The 21,596-nt window shown below is 39.2% G+C and overlaps 1 protein-coding gene across 4 annotated transcripts in view; it reads right to left on the reverse strand.

Moving 5' to 3' along the window:
- The window catches only part of ZGRF1 (zinc finger GRF-type containing 1), a 101,500-nt gene that overhangs the window by 59,046 nt on the left and 20,858 nt on the right, over window positions 1–21,596 (reverse strand). For 2 of the 4 annotated variants that reach the window (XM_058436643.1, XM_032145604.2), the window contains exons 7-10: window positions 15,208–15,272; window positions 12,076–12,126; window positions 8,673–8,756; window positions 6,174–6,350 (exon numbers count right to left, since the gene is read on the reverse strand). In XM_058436643.1, the coding sequence (XP_058292626.1) occupies window positions 6,174–6,350; window positions 8,673–8,756; window positions 12,076–12,126; window positions 15,208–15,272 (377 nt within the window). The remainder of the gene's footprint in view (window positions 1–6,173; window positions 6,351–8,672; window positions 8,757–12,075; window positions 12,127–15,207; window positions 15,273–21,596) is intronic. The other 2 variants (XM_032145568.2, XM_032145593.2) reach the window with 2 other exon arrangements.

Consider the following 21,596-nt stretch of genomic DNA (forward strand, 5'->3'; position numbering starts at 1 on the left):
TCCCAGCTACTCAGGAGGCTGAGGCAGGAGGTTGGCTTGGGCCCAGGAGTTTGACGCTACAGTGAGTTATAATTGTGCCACTGCACTCCAGCCTAAGCAACAGAGTGAGACCTTGTCTCTAATAATAATAATAATAGTAACAGTAATAATAATTCTAGAGAGAGAAGGCACTGCTAAATTTAAATTACAAAGAAGTGGGCGCAGTGGTCCACTCCTGTAATCCCAGCACTTTTGGAGGCTGAGGTGGGTGGATCATTTGAGGTCAGGAGTTCAAGACCAGCCTGGCCAAGATGGAGAAACCCTGTCTCTACTAAAAATACCAAAAAAAAAATTAGCTGGGCATGGTGGTGCGTGCCTGTGGACCCAGCTACTCGGGAGGCTGAGGCAGGAGAATCACTTAAGCCTGGGAGGCAGAGGTTGCAGTGAGCCGAGATCATGCTACTTCACTCTGGCCTGGGTGACAGAGCCAGACTGTCCCAAAATGTACCCATACACACACACACACACACACACACACAAAAAGAATAAAGCAGATCATATCCAAATTCTACACTAAGTCAAACTATCGATCAAGTATGAAAGCAAAAAAAAAAAACCATTTTCAACATGCAAAGTCTCCCAAATTTTATCTCCCCTTGCTCCCTTTCTTCGGAGGTATTCAAAGATGTACTCCAGCATAACAAGAAAGGAGACATGGTGTTCAAGATGTAAGCAACTCATGCTAGGAAGGCGGCAATGGGCATTCTTAAGTTGTCAATTATACAGTGCATACTGAAGCATGCAGATGAAAAACCTGGAAAAAATGCCATAGGAAAATAATGGAACTGACACAGATTATATGAAAAGTATGTGTGAATTCCTGTATTAAGGAGTATTTTATAAAGCTTTTTGAAGGTATGGAAAAACTTTGCCCCAGTATTCAAAAAACACTAAGCAAATTTTAAAAAGAGACAATTATAAACCAGAAAAACCCAAAGTTATAAAGGGAAGAAAATGTAATCATAGTATACCAATTGGCTCAGCAGTGAAAATATTAAAACATTTATAATAATGAAAACATTGAATATATATTTATCTTAAAGTTATAATATAGCTATTAATATTATATGTGCCTGGAAGAATATAAAGGAGGGATTCAGAAACAACTAACTTTACTGTAGCCACTGTAATCATTAGCTCTTGTTAAAGACAGTGCAAAATCACAATAGTTATTAAAAGCATCAAGGTGCTTTTGTTAATAATAACATAATTTTCTTATTAATTAAAAACATTAAGTGAATACTTAAAGAGTTCGGAGCTCCAGAAATCACAAAAAACACTGACAAATCTGATTACATAAATTAAAACATTTAATTTTAGAAAAATCATAATCAGGCCAGTCACGGTGTCAGATACCTAGAATCCCAACACTTTGGGGTGTCAAGGCAGGTGTATCGGTTGAGCCCAGGAGTTCGAGACCAGCCTGGGCAACATGGTAAAACCCTATATCTATAAAAAATTTAAAAATTAGCAAGGTTTGGTGGTGTGTACCTGTAGTCCCAGCTACTTAGGAGGCTAAGGTGGGGGAATCACTTGAGCTTGGGAGACAGAGGTTGCAGTGAGCTGGTATCATGCCACTGCACTCCAGCCTGGGCAACAGAGTGAGGCTCCTTCTCAAAAACAAAAAAATCAGAGTCAAAGCACTAATACAGTGGAAAAAAATGACAAAGGGTTAATTTTCTTAGTACGTAAAGAGCAAAGAGCTCCTACAAATCAAATATACAAATAATACATAGAGAACCTCTATATCAAAACTGTAAAACATTACTGGAAGATACTGCAGCAGATTGAAATAGGGGGAAATATTTTTATAATATTGAAAATTTATCAATAACATTTTATAAAAATGTTAATTCTCCCCAAAATTGACATGCGCAATGAAATTTCATCCAAATTCCCAGCTTGTGTGTATGTGTGAAAACCATTAAGCTAGTTCTAAACATATATGCAAATGTAAAAAAATGAGAAGAATAAGGTGGGAAGATTTAAAGATATGTAGAAAGCACATAGGCCAGCCACTGTGGCTCACACCTATAGTCCCAGCACTTTGGAAGACCAAGGGGAGAGGACTGCTTGAGTCAGGAGTTTGAGACCAGCCTGGCAATATAGCAAGACCCTGTGTCTAAGAAAAAAAAAAAAATTAGCCAGGCATGGTGGTGTGTGCCTACAGTCTCAGCTACTCGGGAGGCTGTGGAGGGAGGATCACTTGAGCCCAGGAGTTTGAAGCTGCAATGAGCCTGTATAATGCCACTGCACTCCAGCCTGGGTGACACAGTGAGATTCTGTTTAAAAAAAAAAGGAAGAAAGAAAGAAAACACATACTTTGTGACTTCTGAAATTGCAGGCCAAAAAATCAGAAGAGAAACTAATAAGAGACCCTTAATATATGGACCCTTGATTCATGGCAAAGGAATAAAGAAAAGATAGCTTTTTCAATAAATGGTGCTGGGTCAACCGGATATTCATATGGAGAAAACATGTAACTTTACATAAAATGTATTCAATACATAAAAATCAATTACAGGTAAACTGCAGATCAAAATGTGAAATGTAAATTAATAAAGCTTGTACAAGATAATATGAGCGAATATCTTCATGATCTTGAGGTACAGAAATATTTTTTTTCTTTGATACAGGATCTCACTCTGTCACCCAGTGTGGTGACATGATCATGGCTCAAGGCAGCCTCAATCTCCCAGGCTCAAGCGATCCTCCTACCTCAGCCTGCTGGGTAGCTGGGACTAGAGGCACACATCATGACACCTACCTAATTTTTAAATTTTTTTTTGTAGGGACAGAGTCTCACTATGTTGCCCAGGCTGGTCTTGAATTCCTTGCCTTAAGTGATCCTCCTGCTTCAGGCTCCCAAAGTGCTGAGATTACAGGTGTGAGTCACCTTGTCGTCCAGAGAAAGATTTCTTAAACAAGATACAAAAGCACTAATCGTAAAGGAAACAACAAATAAATTACATTAAAAAATGATAAACTAGGGCCAGGTGTGGTGGATCACTCCTGTAATCCCAGTACTTTGGGAGCCCTTCAAACTCCTGGGCTCAAGTGATCCGCCCTCCACAGCCTCCCGAGGTCAGGAGTTCGAGACCTGCCTGGCCAACATGGTGAAACCCCGTCTGTACTAAAAATACAAAAATTAGCTGGCGTGGTGGTGGGCACCTGTAATCCCACCTACTTGGGAGGCTGAGGCAGGAGAATCACTTGAACCCAAGAGGTGGAGTGTTGAGAAAAAGCTGAGTGTTGGGAAGGAAACTGAGGTAGGGCTTGCATGACTGACATAATGTCCTCTGGAATGTGTGTAGACTTGCTGGCTCCTTGCTTCTAGCCCTCCTAGGCTCCTATTCCCATTATCTCAAGTAGCAGAACATGTTCCTTATAAATGCTAAACCATCACAGCTGTAGATCATGTGCCTGCCCTTTTGAACTCCACATTCTCACCACCTGTTTCTCTGTTGGATTACCAATAAATAGCGTGGGCTCCCAGAGATTGGGGCCTTCGCAGCCTCCATGATCAGGATGGCCACCTGGTCCTGGCTTTACTTCTCAAACTGTCTTTTTCTCAATCTTTTGACTCCGCCAGACTCCGTCACCCCTACAACCTGGTGTTGGGTCTGATCACCCCAACAGCAGAGGTTGCAGTGAGCCAAAGTCACGCCACTGCACTCCAGCCTGGGCAACAGAGCAAGACTCCATCTCAAAAAAAAAAAAAAAAAAAAAAGATGAACTAGGCCAGACGTGGTTGTTCACATCTATAATCCCAACACTTTGGGAGGCTGAGGTAGAAAGATTGTTTGAGCCCAGGAGTTCAAAACTAGCAGCAACCTGGTGAAACAACATCTCTTTAAAAACTTTTAAAAATTAGCTGGGCAGCCGGGAGTAGTGGCTCATGCCTGTAATCCCAGCACTTTGGGAGGCCGAGGCAGGTAGATCACTTGAGGATAGGAGTTTGAGAACAACCTGGCCAACATAGCAAATTGTTAAGCTAGTTCTAAATGTATATGCAACCATACTAAAAATACAAAAAATCAGCCAGGCATGGTGGCGCATGCCTGTAATCCCAGCTACTCGGGAGGCTGAGGCAGGAGAATTGCTTGAACCCAGGAGGCAGAGGTTGCAGTAAGCTGAGATCACACCACTGCATTCCAGACTGGGTGACAGAGCAAGACCTTGTCTAAAAAAAAAAAAAATTAGCTGGGCATAGTGGTGAGCACATGTAGTCCCAGCTACTTGAGAGTCTGAGGCAGGAGGATTGCTTGAGTCCAAGAAGTTGAGGCTGCAGTGAGCCATGTTCATGCACTGCACTCCAGCCTGGGTGACAGAGTTAAGACTCTGTCTCAAAAAACAACAAAAAAAGAAAAATTTTTGATTCATCAAAGATACCATTAAGAGTGAAAAGGTAAGTAAGGGTCAGGAAAGATATTTGCAAAGCATACAACTGACAATGAGTAGGTATCCAAATTATATAAAGAATTCCAGAAAATTTTTTAAAAGATAAGCACGTCAATTAAAAAATGAGGAAGAGGCCAGGCATGGTGGCTCACGCCTGTAATCCCAGCACTTTGGGAGGACGAGGCAGGCAGATCACCTGAGGTCGGGAGTTCGAGACCAGCCTGACCAACATGCAGAAACCCCATCTCTACTAAAAATACAAATGAGCTGGGCGTGGTGGCGCATGCCTGTAATCCCAGCTACTCGGGAGGCTGAGGCAGAAGAATCGCTTGAACCCAGGAGGCAGAGGTTGCAGTGAGCCGAGACCACGCCATTGCACTCCAGTCTCAAAAAAACAGAGCAAAACTCCGTCTCAAAAAAAAAAAAAAAAAAAGGAAGAAAGCTGAACAGGCACTACATCAAAGAGGATGAAGAGATGGCCAATAGGCATACAAAAAAGGCCCCAACCTCACTATCAGGCAGGAAAATGCAAATTAAAACTACAACTGAAGTACCAATATATACCCACCAGAATAGCAAAAACAGTCAGCATCAAGTGTTGGTAAAGATGTAGAGTGATGGGCACTCTGATACACTCCTAATGGAAATGTAAATCATAAAAACCACTTTGGAAATCAGTTTGGCATTATGTACTAAAAGTAAATATATCCTATCCAGTGACTCAATGATACTACTCCTAGGTAATATAACCAACAGAAGTATATCACGCATGTGTGTATATGTACATGTTCATGATGGTACTTGAATGTTCACTGCAGCAGTATCGGTAATAGTCCCTTAACACAAATAACACAAACATATGAAGAATGGATAAATTGGAATATATTTATGCAACAGAATACTACACCAGCAATTAAAATGAATAAATTATAGCCACAGGCAACAACATAAATGAATTTCAAAATTGCAATATTAAACAAAAGAGGGCAGACACAAAGAATACACTGTGTATGATTCTATTTATATAAAGTTTTAAAAGCAAAACTAATCGATGGTTATAAGTCAAGACAGTGGATATCTTAGGGAAAAGTGAAAAGGGTAGTGATTGAAAAGGGGCAGAAGGAGAGCTTCTGGGATGCTGATAATGCTCTATTTGTTAAAGGTGGAGGTTATATGAGTATGCTTTGTGGTGATTTACTTATTTCATATACATATTATGCTATTTTTTCTTTATTTCTTCTAATACGTATTATGCTTTGACAAAAAGGGAAATTTAAAAAAAAAATCTCTTTGATGAAGACTGTTTCAAATACATGCTTATCATTCTCACCTCATGACCTCTATTTTCATACCCAGAAATCTGTCTTCGGTAGCAACTAGAGGTACTCAATGTCATATTTGAAGAGAGAAGGGAAATATCAGAAGAAAAAAAATCTATTAGATGTTAAACAGGTGAGTATTTTCTCTGTGTAATCTACCTGTTTGCTTTTGTCATGAATTTACAGTCTTCTCTGAAGTGAAAAGTAATCTGTTAAACTCCCAATCTTAAAAAGGTAATACATCTTTCAAGTAAAATACTTTCGTTATTTAGTTTTAAGATATTATGCTTCTTGTCAACTTACTGTACTCATTTTTAACTTATAACTGTACAAACAACTGTACTATTTTCACAAAATGTAGTATTAACATAAAGAAAATGATTTGGCAAAATGCAACTATAAAAATATTTTTACCTGCAAGAAGTCAATCTGCATACACGTGCTAGGTAACTCTGGTGTCTCTGTCATAAAGTTTTCATACTCAGTGCTATCTTGAGATAACTGACTGCATCCTAGCTGTGAGCTGTGTCCTCTGACCATTACACCACTAGTAGCTGATCCTTTTACTTGATGTCCTTGAAACTCAACAGGCTACAGGTAAATTATTAAAAATAAGAACTGCATAACTATATGTTGACATATATATTCACAAAGTAAACACACAGAATATAATACATAACTCAGCTTTTTATTACAGGAACTATTGTAAATAACTACCAGGAACTAATACTGAAAACTGGGAAATTCTCCTATTATCCTAAAACATACGTTATGGGTAACAAATTCAAAGTGCATCGATTTAACTGCATTTAAGTTCAACATTAAAAAGTATGATTTAGGCTGGGCATGGTGGCTCACGCCTGTAGTTCCTGCACTTTGGGAGGCCGAGGCGGGTGGATCACTTGAGGTCAGGAGTTCAAGATCAGCCTGACCAACATGGTGAAACCCCATCTCTACTAAAAATATAAAAAATTAGCCAGATGTGATGGTGCACACCTGTAATCTTAGCTACTCGGGAGACTGAGGCCAGAGAATTGCTTGAACCAAGGAGTTGGAGGTTGCAGTGAGCCGAGATTGCGCCACTGCACTCCAGCCTGGGTGACATAGAGAGACTCCATCTCAAAAAAAAAAAAAAAGTATGATTTATAGCCAATGAGGGGGAAAAAATGAATAAGTATAATTTTATTACAAGCATAAAGATGAGTATAATAATAATAGCTAATTAAACTAGAAATATTTAGTTGCTTCTCAATGCTTCCACTATATATTACACAACTATGCATTACATATAATACTATATATTATAGACTTACAACTTCATACTTCAATGAAGTTTTTCCTTATTTCTGTACTAATTGTACTGTAAGTCCCTTGTGAGCAGAGATGTTTTGCTTCATCTAGGTACCACCTATATTTAACACAGTACTTGGTATACAGGAAGCAACCAATAAACAGCCAGTAACAGAAAGGGAAGAATGAGAAAGAATGCAAACAGTATTTCTCTTTACTTAGGGGTTTTGTAAAATATCAGGCTCAACTGCAGGATGGGTGGTGGACTCTCTGCCTCTCAGTAGAAAGATGTGATATCCTACTGCTCTGAGAGCAAAGGCCTAAGAGTGTGATTCCAATACAGACATGTTCCTTAGAGAGGCTCTTTCACTCAATCTGTTTTCAGGCTTCAAATTGCTTTCTCTGCTGCCCCCTGGAGGGTCCTAGGATTTTTTACTCCATACAAAGTAAAGCCTACCCAAAATGTGGAAAAATAAGACTGTAACAGAGTCAAAGGAATGTAGGTAAAGGATTAATTCATTTGACAAATGACAGTAATATATAATTTGAATATACTCTTATTCAAAAATGAAGAACTGTAAATCACTCATTTGAAAGAAAAATCTAATTTAAATGCCCCTTTCATAGGACTTTGGTGGAAAATATTCTTCTGAATTTAAAAATAAACATTGCAATAAAAATGTGTCTCAACTGTTAAAGATTCTATATATTTCTGCTTCTGCTTTGTCTGATGGGTAATCTATACTCCCCACAAGGAAACAGGTACATTGCCTCTCCCCCTCCCTTTTTTTTTTTTTTTGAGATAGAGTTTCCTTCTGTCACCCAGGCTGGAGCACAGTGGCACAATGTTGGCTCGCTGCAACCTCCACCTCCCAGGTTCAAGTGATTCTCATGCCTCAGCCTCCAGAGTAGCTGGGACTACAGGTGTGTACCACCACACCCAGCTAGTTTTTGTATTTTTAGTAGAGATGGGGTTTTGCCATGTTGACCAGGCTGGTCTCGAACTCCTGGCCTCAAGTGATCCACCCGCCTTGGCCTCCCAAAGTACTGGGATTACAGGCATGAGTCACCATGCCTGGCCAAAATAGGTACCTTGCCTTCTATGCTGCCATGTAGCTCTCTTCCAGAGGTGTGTTGGGTTTTAGGAGTAGAACTGCTATTTACAAAACCCATCCATTTTTATGCTGTTGTCTTTGTTAATTTTTGATATAGAATAGGTAGCACTACTTAGATGTTGGTTACATATACTTCTATATACTCAGAAGTATAAGTGGTAGAATAGACTACAATAAGTTAAAGGGTATAAAGATGCTCATTTTGTTCCCCACAGAGTATTCATTAATTTTACTTTACATGGCTTTGTATCCAACCCCTAGTGTATCCTATGTATGGAAGGATAATGTAAACACTGTATTATTAGCTCATTAGTAGTACAGAGAAAGTTTAAGACCAAAAAGGGGGGGCAGGAGTCATTAAATAGTTTTTCTTGTTCTTAAAACCAGACTCATTTATTATGCTACTAACCTGCCTGTGAAAACTCTGATACTTTAAAAAAAAAAAAAAAAAAAAACAGAAAAGAAAATACAGTTGGTTAAAGAAATCGATGTTCTTCACAAAGTTTACCTTAGGGTCACAGGTTTTTCTCTCTATTTGTTTAGGAATAACAGCTAGAAAAGCAGTCTCTTCTTTACTTCCCAAGGAAGAGAACTAGGATAAAATATGAATAAGTTATCTAGTTAGCTAGAATAGTTTCACAGGTGGTTCATGATTTTGATGGAAAAATAATTGCAAAACTTAAGTTTGCCTTGTGAAAACACACTTGCCATCTCTATCTTGCTTCTCTCTACACACACATACAAGCTAGCTCTCCCTGGCAAAGGGGTACTTTAGCAGGTAAGTCACTATGCTAATTAATTTGAAAACTTAGCATATTAGAAAATTCTGATTCTAAATTTTTAATTAAATCTTTGAACACTAGAAAAAAATGCCAGGTATAACGGTGCAGTGGCTTACGCCTGTAATCCCAGCACTTTGGGAGGACGAGGTGGGCGGATCGCCTCAGGTCGGGAGTTCGAGACCAGCCTGACCAACATGGAGAAACCCCATCTCTACTAAAAATACAAAATTAGCCGGGCGTGGTGGCACATGCCTGTAATCCCAGCTACTCAGGAGGCTGAGGCAGGAGAATTGCTTGAACTCTGGAGGCAGAGATTGTGGTGAGCTGAATCACGCCATTGCACTCCAGCCTGGCCAACAAAAGCAAAACTCTGTCTCAAAAAAAAAAAAAAAAGAAAAAGAAAAAAGAAAAAAATGCCAGGTACATAATAAATCACCTTTCAAACCTAATACTATGTTAATGCAGATCATCTATTTTAAAATTAGTAAGAAATGAAGAAAAATTGAAAAGGTGTAATTGACTATTTGAAGAATGAATCATCTCCTAGCAATCACAAAACACGATACTGACAACAGCAACAAGTCATTTTTAGTTCCTCAAGTAACATACAAAATAACCATAATTTTTCATGACTTGGATAGGCACAGAAAATGAATTCAACTACAAAAGTAATTGTTTAAATGTTTAACAAATATGAAGAAAAAACACTTCCCCAATAGACCAAAGAGGTAAAGTAGTATATTTCTTCAAATAATGGTCACTTTCCTTTAATAACACTTAAGTATAAGCACAACTGCCAACCAAGTAGCTCTTAAAAATATTCAACCTATATTTTAGAATTAGAATTTTCTTTTCTTTTCTTTTTTTTTTTTTTTTTTTAGAGACAGGGTCTTGCTCTGTCACCCAGGCTGGAGTGCAGTGGCGCAATCGTTGTTCACTGCAGCCTTGACCCCTGGGATCAAGTAATCCTCCTGCTTCAACCTCTTGAGTAACTGGGACTACAGGCATGTGCCACCATGCCACCTAATTATTTTTATTTAAAAAAATTTTTTTTAGAGCTGGAGTCTCACTGTGTTGCCCACACTGATCTCAAACTCCTGGCCTCAAATGATAGTCCTGTCTTGGCTTCCCAAAGTGTTGGGATTACCAGTGTGAGCCACTGTGCCAAGCCAGAATTACAATTTTCTAATATACGGTTTTCAAAATTAATTAGCATACTACCTTCTCTGCTAGAATAGCTCTTTTACAATATGTAGTTAATTATACTTTTAAAAATGAGGCAGAAGTGGCATTAAGGGTATCTTCAGAGAACACGCTGTTTTGAAAGTTCCTTCTACCACCAACATACATAAAGAGGTTGTTTCAGAGAGTTGTAGTAAGAAGAGCCATTATAGGCCGGGCACATGCCTATAATCCTAGCACTTTGGGAGGTGGAGGTGGGAGGACTGCTTGAGGCCAGGAGTTCGAGACCAGCCTGAACAATGTAGTCAGACTCCATCTCTACAAAATAAAAAAATAAAAAATAATTATCCAGCCATAGTACTGTGCACCTGTGGTCCCAGCTACTTGGGAGGCTGAAGCAGGAGGATGGCTTGAGCGCTGGAGGTCAAGGCTGCAGTGAGCTGTGACTGTGCCACTGCACTCTAGTCTAGGTGACAGAGTAAGAACCTGTCTGAAAAAAGAAAAAACAAAGAGCCATTACAAAAATATAAACATACTCCTATCTTAAAGCTAAAAACGGATTTAAATAATTTTTATTGCAAAAGACTATTAAGACCTTTTCATTACTGTGGGATGAAAGCATATTTTTACTGTCTTATTAATAAGAGGGGGATCACACTATGTCATATTATGTGGTCCAGGCTGGACTCTATCTCCTCAGCTCAAACGATCCTCCTGCCTCAGTCTCCTGAGTAACTGAGATCACAGGCACGGGCCACTGCTCCCGGCTTCAACAGACTTTTTAAAAATATGTGATATTTAAGTGGCAACTCATTCTAAGGGAAAAAATAGTGATAGTGTTTATCTGGAGTTTATACTCTGTGATACCTGTCCTTAAAAAATTTTAAACCTAGGCCGGAGGTGGTGGCTCATGCCTGTAATCCCAGCACTTTGGGAGGCCGAGGCAGGCGGATCGCCTGAGGTCGGGAGTTCAAGATCAGCCTGACCAACATGGAGAAACTCCATCTCTACTAAAAAAATACAAAATTAGCCAGGCGTGGTAGTGCATGCCTGTCATCCCAGCTACTCAGGAGGCTGAGGGAGGAGAATTGCTTGAACCCGGGAGGCGGAGGTTGCGGTGAGCCCAGATCACACCATTGCCCTCCAGCCTGGGAGACAACAGTGACACTCCATCTCAAAAAACAACAACAAAAAAATTTAAACCTTATTTTTTCAAGTGAAAAAAAAGACAAAAATGTGATCATTTGTAAGCTAAATTTTGTAGTTGCCAATTGTTTATAATTTTATATGCGTAATCTTGTTACATAAGAATGAAAAATGGCAAGTAGCCATAATACAGGTGTTTTCTTTTTATTTTGTTCTGTTTTAGGCAACAGAGCTGTAGGGATAATTGTCAATGACTCATGGGTTTGGTAATGTTTGCAAGTTTGCAAAACTAACTTCATGGTAAAGAATTTGTTATTTAACCAAATTATATTGATCATATAGTACATTTATACTAAATGAATATCACTACAAATGATTTCAAAAACTGACAATATATAATACAAACTTAAATTTATTTATAAACTTAAAATTACATGCCATACCTATATATACAAATATAATTCGGCTAATTTTTTTTTTTTTTTTTTTTTTTTGAGATGGAGTCTTGCTCTGTCACCCAGGCTGGAGTGCAGTGGCGTTATCTCGGCTCACTGCAAGCTCCGCCTCCTGGGTTCACACCATTCTCCTGCCTCAGCCTCCCGAGTAGCTGGGACTACAGGTACCTGCCACCACGCCCAGATAATTTTTTGTAGTTTTGGTAGAGATGGGGTTTCACCATGTTAGCCAGGATGGTCTCAATCTCCTGACCTCGTGATCCACCCGCCTCAGCCTTCCAAAGTGCTGGGATTACAGGCATGAGCCACTGTGCTCAGTGGCTACTTTATATTTTAAATAACTTACCTGCACAGACTGAAGTGGTTCACTTAGTTCAACTTCATCTTCTTTTAGTATCTTAGGAATAGAATATTAATTTTAGATAAACTAATAGGCAATAATAATTTAGAAAACAAAAATATAAACTTCTATTAGACTTCAGAAATACTAGGGCTGGGCGTGGTGGCTCATGCCTGTAATCCCAGCACTTTGGGAGGCCAAGGTGGGCGGATCACCTGGGGTAAGGAGTTCGAGACCAGCCTGGCCAACATGGTGAAACCCTGTGTCTACTAAAAATACAAAAATTAGCCAGGTGTGGTGGCACACCCCAGCTACTCAGGAGGCTGAGGCAGGAGAATTGCTTGAACCCAGGAGGAGGAGGTTGTAGTGGGCCAAGATGGCGCCACTGCACTCCAGTCTGGGTGACAAGAGCAAGACTCCGTCTCAAAAAGTAAAAAAAAAAAGAAATACTAGAATACCATCACTAATATGAAATAAAAACTGGCCAGGCATTGTGGCTCACACCTGTAATCCCAACACTTTGGAGGCTGGGGTTGGAGGATTGCTTGAGCCCATGAGTTTGAGACCAGCTGGGGAACATAGTGAAACCACATCTCTACAAAAAATATAAAAGTTAGTTAGGTGTGGTGGCATGCACCTATAGTCCCAGCTACTCAGGAGGCTGAGGCAGGAGAATCACTTGAGCCCAAGAGGTCAAGGCTGCAGGAGCCAATCACGCTACTGCAGTCCAGCCTGGGCAACAAAGCAATAACATATCTCAGAAAAAAATACATACATAAAAAGTAAAATCCTGATAAAACAGTATTGTCACTTAGCAAGAATTTAAAAAGCTCGCAACAGTACTAGTAAAAATGAAGTAAAATAAATATTCTAATTGTAAAACATTAAAATTTTTATATTTGAAAATATCATGGCCAGGCACGGAGGCTCATGCCTATAATCCCAGCACTTTGGGAGGCCAAGGTGGGCGGATTACCTGAGGTCAGGAGTTCGAGACCAGCCTGGTAAACAAGGCGAAACCCCGTCTCTACTAAAAATACAAAAATTAGCCACACATGGTGGCGTGCACCTGTGGTCCCAGCTACCCAGGAGGCTAAGGCAGGAGAATTGCTTGAACCCAGGAGGCGGAGGTTGCAGTGAGCCGAGATCATGCCACTGCACTCCAGCCTGGGCAATAGAGCAAGACTCCGTCTCAAAAAAAAGAAAGAAAAGAAAATATCAAGAACCCAAGAAAGAAAGTTGTTCCTAGCCTTCCAAATAATTACTTCTACTTCTGGAATCAAATCTAAGGAAAAAACTTGAAATGCAAACAATGATTTATGTGTAAAAACATTTATTAAAGCGTTACTTATAACAGCAAAATGCTGGAAATTATTTAAATGACCAAAACAGAGAACTGTTTGTCCAACGCACAAGATAGCCATCGGATGGATGGTAAATAACTTTTAAAAGGTAGTGTTTAAGAAGAATTATTAATAATGTAAGATAATACAACGATATTAAGGGGAAAGGATATAAAACTATTTATATACATCAATCTAACCATTTTTTTTAACTGGACACAAAAAAATCTGGAAACATTAATAAATATTCTGAGAGGTAGGGTAGGTTTTATTTTTTTATTCACTGTTTTCTATATTTAGAAAAAAAAAATCAAGATTATTAAAAGGGGAAAAAAAGGACCAGTAACATAGAAAATAAAGTAAGATATAAAATGGAAGCAAGTGAGGCCGAGCCTGGTGGCTCATGCCTGTAATCCCAGCACTTTGGGAGCCTGAGGCGGGTGGATCACTTGAGGTCAGGAGTTGGAGACCAGCCTGGCCAACATGGTGAAACTCCAGCTCTACTAAAAATACAAAAATTAGCTGGGTGTGGTGGCACGTGCCTATAATCCCAGCTACTTAGGAGGCTGGGGCAGGAGAATCACTTGAACCTGGGAGATGGAGGCTGCAGTGAACCAAGATCGTGCCACTGCACTCCAGCCTGGGCGAAAGAGAGAGACTCCATCTCAAAATAAATAAAAACAAAAATAAAATGGAGGCAAGTGAAACATTCTACTTGCTCTTGTTCCAAACATGTCTGTAGAACGACTAGTGCCATATAATGAAAGAACTGACCCTCCAGAAGTGCTAACAGCATCCCCATTGAGTGAGAAACACTCATCTAGATGATTTATCCTAGAATTTCAATTCATCCTAATTAGAACTATTATTTTTTATATAACTACCATGGTTCCCAAACTGTGCAACAAGGTACTCTGAGGTGGCACAATGAACTCACAGGAGCTCCACAAGGTGTTTTATATGTAGGGTAACAGTGTCACCTGACATCTGTCTGACACCTAATGAACTACTAACTCCAGGTTTGTTTCTACATCAAATCTTGCTACATTTCTTTCAATGACATTGCACCTTTGTGAAGCTGGGTTCTGAGAAACTGCTGTGATAAAAAGCAATTATCATGAGAAAATCAATGTGTAACAAGAAATAAGGTGGTGTTACCTAATCTATTCCAAGGTTTGAGAAGTTGTATAGTGCCCAACAGAGGTACACATTCCATTAGTAACTGCGGGGTTTTGTTTTTTCTTTTTTTTTTTTTGAGATGGAGTCTCAATCTTGTTGCCCAGGCTGGAGTGCCATGGCGTGACCTCGGCTCACTGCAACCTCCGCCTCCTGGGTTCAAGCGATTCTCCTGCCTCAGCCTCCCAAGTAGCTGAGATTACAGGCGCATGCCACCATGCCTGGCTAATTTTTGTATTTTTAGTAGAGATGGGGTTTCACCACATTGGCCAGGCTGGTCTCGAACTCCTGACCTCAGGTGATCTGCCTGCCTCAGCCTCCCAAAGTGCTGGGATTACAGGTGTGAGCCTCCATGCCCAGCCATGTAACTGTGTTTTTTAACAAACAAAATGCTTACAAAGTTACTAGGAAATACTTGAGTTGCTTAATACTATTAACTACATAATAAATGAAACTGTTAGGTATTTCTTTTGGCTGAGGAAAGCAATGAAAAATTACTGAGATACAGGAGAAGTCATGAACCAAGATAGCTTGGGACTGTATTACTGTAATTCTATTAGAAATTATAGAACATTCTTATCAAAATAAAAAAACATACTCTTAGAAAAAAAACCTGTACCTGTTGAGAATCCTTGTGCAGATGAGGAGACTTTGGTGAAACTACTGTAATAGATGGTTTCCTCACTGTAATGGAGAAAAGAAATAATCCTATCATTGTTATATATAGCAGTACTCTAAAATTTAACTTATTCCTAAAACCGAAACAAGGAATATAACTTAAATTTTAAGATCAGACAATCTTGGTAATTGTTCAATCTGGAATGTAGCACTTGAGGATTCACTGTACTGTTCTCTGTTTAGATTAAAACATTTTTATGATAAAAATTTAAAAATATTTAGAATGAAAGCCTTTTTGTTTACTTTCTAAGTCAATGGTAGGAGTGTTTCTTTGTACTCCTTTTTTACACTAATTAAAAAATAAATACTAACCCAATAGTTAATAACCTATACTAAAAATGCTAAAAATGAAGTACTGGACAACTGTTAGGAACAAGGAAGTCAAGACTCCCAGTATACTGTTGCTATGTACAAACAGAGAAAAGAAAAACAGAGTCAGGAATGGTGGCTCATGCCTGTAATCCCAGCACTTCAGGAGGCCAAGGCAGGCAGATCACTTGAGGCCAGGATTTCAAGACCAGCCTGGCCAACATGGTGAGACCTTGTCTCTACTAAAAATACAAAAATCGGCCGGGCGCGGTGGCTCACGCTTGTAATCCCAGCACTTTGGGAGGCCGAGGCGGGCGGATCACGAGGTCAGGAGATCGAGACCACGGTGAAACCCCGTCTCTACTAAAAATACAAAAAATTAGCCGGGCGTGGTGGCGGGCGCCTGTAGTCCCAGCTACTCGGAGAGGCTGAGGCAGAAGAATGGCGTGAACCCGGTCTCAAACAAAAGAAAAAAAAAACAGCACTTCATACTATTTCTAGTCTATCTTAAATCCATTTTTACTATGGCTTAAGAAAAAAATTCTATATTCTAAAAAATTCACTCAACAATTATTTTCCAAGTGCAGTGTGCCAGGCACTAGCGAAATAGCAGTGAACAAGACAAAAAAAATTTCCTTGAAAAAAGAGAGACAAAAAACAAACAAATAACTAAACCAGATATATTCAGATTATGATACAAAAGGGTATCTCATTGAACAGTGATATGATACAGAATGATTTTTAATACAGGAATTAGGAAAAGTTTCTCATGGGAAGTAACATTTAAGTTGAGATGAAGAAAAAGCTCAGCTATGACAAGGGTAAAAGTGTTCGGGTAAAAGGCTGAATACAAAACGGCAGAAAAGTTGGCAAGCCTGCAGAATGGAAAGGAGTGCAGAGTGGCTAGTTTTGCCACCTTATCAGGTATCCATTTAAAAATAGAAATTCTTTTTCTTAAAAAAAAGTACATATTCAATAATCTCTTCTCTTCTAAAATCACAAAAAGACTAATTTTAAAGTGATAATTATGGTAAAAATCATGGCTATAACTAGTGTAAACTTCATTTTTAGGCAATTGCTATTTATGATTTCATTATTTGCCTGCTAAAATTCAGAATAAAATAAAATAAAAAATAATTTTGGAACTTGACATTTCTAACAAGTTTTTTAAAAACACTGGATGAAAATTGATGTTGTTTTCCTTTACTACCTTTGCTCCAGAAAAACATTCTAATTTAACATTTCTAAGCTATATACAATTATCTCACAAAAAATTTAGAGTTTTAACACTTTCACACATTCTAAATTGGTGGCAAACTTTATTCTTCTCTAATTTTGCTTTAAACTTCATAAAAGTATGTTATACTCTAGTGATTCAATCTTCTCAAACTGTCTCAAGCAACCAACTTAATTCTTTTTAGAGAAATATATTTGTATCAAAAAAGCGAATTTAGTCGATCATTACTCATGGATTCTGCCTACTCCCTAAAGTTTATTTGTAACCCCAAATCAGTATTTGCTATACTTTCATGGTCACTTGCAGACATACTTAGAACAGCAAAAAACGAATTACCTGAAGCGCATGTTCTTAAGGTAACACTCTGGCTTCTTGTTTCAGCTTATGTTGTAAACAAGTATCTTTTTCATGGTTGTTTAGTGCCACATTTTTCATTTTTGTGCTATTTATTGGTAATTTCACTACCTAAAATGTCCCCAAAGAGGCCAGGTGCAGTGGCTCAATCCTATAATCCCAGCACTTCAGGAGGCCGAGGTCGGCAGATCACCTGAGGTCAGTTCAAACCAGCCTGGCCAACATAGCGAAACCCCGTTGCTAATAAAAAAACAAAAATTAGCTGGGTGTGGTGGCACATGCCTGTTAGTCTCAGCTATTTGGGAGGCTGAAGTGGGAGAACTGCTTAAACCCAGGAGGCGGAGGTTGCAGTGAGCCAAGATTGCGCCACTGCACTCCAGCCTGGGCAACAGAGCGAGACTCTGTGTCAAAAAAAAAAAAAAGTCCCCTAAGAATAGTGCTGTCTAGTGTTCCCAAGGGCAAGAAGATTGTGATATTCCTTATGAGGAAAGTGCATATGTTAGGTACATTTTTTATAGGTAAGAGTTATATTGCTGTTGGCTATGAGTTCAATGTTAATGAATCAACAATATATATTAAATAAGGTTCTTTAAGCAGAAACATACATAAAACAAGGTTATGTATTCATAAATTAATGAAAATGTTCTGACCACAGGCTTGCAGGAACCTAACCCTGTATTTCCCATAGGAGCAAGGTTTACTATTTACTAATTATGTTTGCAGTGACTTCACAGAACTACTGCAAATAATCAGAATCAACTGTAATTTTCTTTCCAACTTGATGAGAGAAACCAGTGGTTTCCCAAAACTAATTTTTTTTTTTTTTGAGATGGAGTCTTGCTCTGTCACCCAGGCTAAAGTGCAGTGACACAATCTCTACTCACTGCAACTTCCGCCTCACGGGTTCAAGCTATTCTCCTGCCTCAGCCTCCCCAGTAGCTTAGATTACAGGTCCCCACCACCACACCCGACTAATTTTTACATATTTTATTAGAGATGGGGTTTCACCATGTTGGCCAGGCTAATCTTGAACTCCTGACCTCTGGTGATCCACCCACCTCGGCCTCCCAAAGTGCTGGGATTACAGGCATGAGACACCACACCTGGCCTTCAAAACTAAATTCTATAATCCCTAATCTCCATGCTAGAACTTTATATTCTTATATGGTATCATATAACTTTATCTACTCATATTTATTTTTCATTAAAGCTTTTTACTTACTTTTTGTTTTTTTTTTTTGAGATGGGAGTTTCACTCTTGTTGCCCAGGAGCACAATGGCGCGATCTTGTCTCACTGCAACCTCCACCTACCAGGTTCAAATGATTCTCCTGCCTCAGCCTCCCGAGTAGCTGGGATTACAGGTGCCTGCCACAACGCCCATCTAATTTTTTGTATTTTTAGTAGAGACAGGGTTTCATCATGTTGGCCAGACTGGTCTCGAACTCCCGACCTCAGGTGATCCACCCACCTCTGCGTCCCAAAGTGCTGGGATTACAGGCATGAGCCACCGTGCCTGGTTACTTACTTTTAATATTTTAGAAAATAAACTAACAATTATCTTCAAACTTAACTACATTTCAAAGAATCATTTTAGTAGGTACAATAAGTTATTTATATTTTTCTCAGGAATCACATGAGATACTCAAATAAAAGTTCAATTTTACCTTTTGAAAGTAATGCATTGCTCATTTACATTCAAATGTATACATTATTTACTACTATATTCCTTAAAATACAATGCTGTTGCCAGTGTACCATAAGGAAAGTCAAAAGATCAAGGACATACTGAAAGAAAACATTTACAACATATATCATAAAGGGCTAATATCTCTAAATTAAGAATTAAAAAGCCAACATCCATTAAAAAGCTGGACAAAAGGGTAGATAGAAAAGATAGTTCATGGAAAAATATACACAAATTATGTTTAAACATATGAAAAGATGCTCAATTTCACCTGCAGTAGTAAAAACACAAATTTAAAATACACTGAAAAGGTCAGGAGTGGTGGCTCACACCTATAACCCCAGCACTTTGGGAGGCCGATGCGGGTGGATCACTTGAGGTCAGGAGTTCGAGACCAGCTTGACCAACATGGTGAAACCCCATCTCTACTAAAAATACACTGTTAGCCAGGTGTGGTGGACACATCTGTAATCCCAGCTACTTGGGAGGCTGAGGCAGGAGAATCACTTGAACCTGGGAGGCGGAGTTTGCAGTAAGCCGAGATCACGTCACTGCACTTCAGCCTGGACAACAAGAGCAAAACTCCGTCTCAAAACAAAAACAAACAAATAAATAAAATAAAATACACTGAAAAGCCATTTCTCATCTATTAGACTGGCAAAAATTCAAAAGCTGGGCAATACACTATTGGCAAGGCAGTGGAGAAACATCTAGTCTCATATATTACTGATGAGAATGAGAAATGATTAATTCCTATAAAGAGAACTTTGAAGTATCTGTAAAACTACCCATCTATTACCCATGTACCTAGCAATCCTAATTTTAGAAGTTTGTCCTGAAGACACATCTCCAAATGTAAAAAAAAAAAAAAAAAAAAATCCAGGCCAGGCATGGTGGCTCACACCTGTAATCCCAGCACTTTGGGAAGCCAAGGCAGGTAGATCACCTGAGCTCAGGAGTTCGAGGCCAGCCTGGGCAACATGGTGAAACCCCATCTCTACCAAAAATACAAAAAATTAGACGGGTATGGTGGCATGCACCTGTAATCCCAGCTACTAGGGAGGTTGAAGTGAGAAAGATTACTTTAGCCTGGGAGGTGGAGGTTCAGTGAGCTAAGATCATGCTACTGCACTCCAGCCTGAGTGACAGAGACCCTATCTCCAGAAAAAAAAAAACAAAAAAAACTATATATACTTATACAGATATAGATAAGTATAAATATAAATTGAGGTTATTCATTTTCCCATTTGTAAGAGTAAAACATTGGGCATAATATTTTACTATTAGGAGACTAGTTGAATAAATAATAGCGCATCCACATGGCAGATTATAGGGCTATAAACAAATAAAATGAAGATGATTCCTATGAAGTGATATGAAGTAACTTCCAGGATTTTTTTTTTTTTTTTTTTGAGAGAAGTCTCGCTCTTGTCCCCCAGGTTTGAGTGCAATGGCTTGATCTCGGCTCACTGCAACCTCCGCTTCCGGGGTTCAAACGATTCTCCTGCCTCTGCCTCCCAAGTAGCTGGGATTAAGATGCCTGCCACCACGCCTGGCTAATTTTTGTATTTTTTAGTACAGATGGAGTTTCACCATGTTGGCCAGGCTGGTCTCGAACTCCTGACCTCAGGTGATCCGCCCGCCTCAGCCTCCCAAAGTGCTGGGATTACAGACGTGAGCCACCGTGCCAGGCCCCAGGATATATTTTTAAGTGAAAAATGCAAGGTGTTAAAGCATATGAATTTGGTATTTTATTGAATATGGGGAAATAAGAATTTCTACATGGAGATATTTATTTTTACAAAAGAACCATAAGTATATTGGTTGCCTAGAGCAGGTGGGTAGGAATAGGACAGAAAGTGCAGGAAAGGAATCTGAATATGTTTCTATATAGCTTTGACTTTTGAACCCAGTTAATATTTTACATTGTCAGAAATAAAAATAAATTGGGCCAGGTACAGTGGCTCACGCCTATAATCCCATCACTTTGCAGGGGCCAAGGCAGGCAGATCTCCTGAGGTCAGAAGTTTGAGACCAGCCTGGCCAACATGGCAAACCCCATCTCTACTAAAAATCAAAAAATTAGCAGGGTGTGGTGGTGCGTACCTGTAGTCTCTGCTACTCGAGAGGCTGAGGCAGGAGAATCACTTGAACCCAAGAGGCGGAGGTTGCAGTGAGCCAAGATCACACTACTGTACTCCAGCCCGTGCAACAGAGCAACGCTCCGTCTCAAAAAGTAAAATCTATCAATCAATCAGTCAATAGGGATGGACAAAAATAGCCCTCACACAGACTATAAACAATGAACTTAACTCCATTTATATAAAATAACATAAATCATGCTAAGGAAAAAGTAACCCAATTTTTGAACTAGTATTCTAACTCTATATACGCAACAGAATATATTCTGAAAAAAACTGCAAAGGATTTGTGAACTTTATAAATTTGTAAAGGTTTCTTACTAGCAGTAATATTGATATAACAATTTGGAAGCTATCTGGTATTGCAGATTTGAGAAGGTATACTGATACTGGGAGCCAGGATCCTTTCATATTGTGAGAGTATAGAAACACAATTATGGGGCTGGGTGCAGTGGCTCACGCCTATAATCCTAGCACTCTGGGAGGCCGAGGCAGGTGGATCTCCTGAGGTCAGGAGTTCAAGACCAACCTGGCTAACATGGTGAAACCCCATCTCTACTAAAAATACAAAAAAAAATTAGCTGTGCATGGTGGCAGGTGCCT

This window comes from Hylobates moloch, unplaced genomic scaffold, assembly GCF_009828535.3.
Source record: "Hylobates moloch isolate HMO894 unplaced genomic scaffold, HMol_V3 SCAFFOLD_3, whole genome shotgun sequence".
Classification (NCBI taxonomy): domain Eukaryota; kingdom Metazoa; phylum Chordata; class Mammalia; order Primates; family Hylobatidae; genus Hylobates; species Hylobates moloch.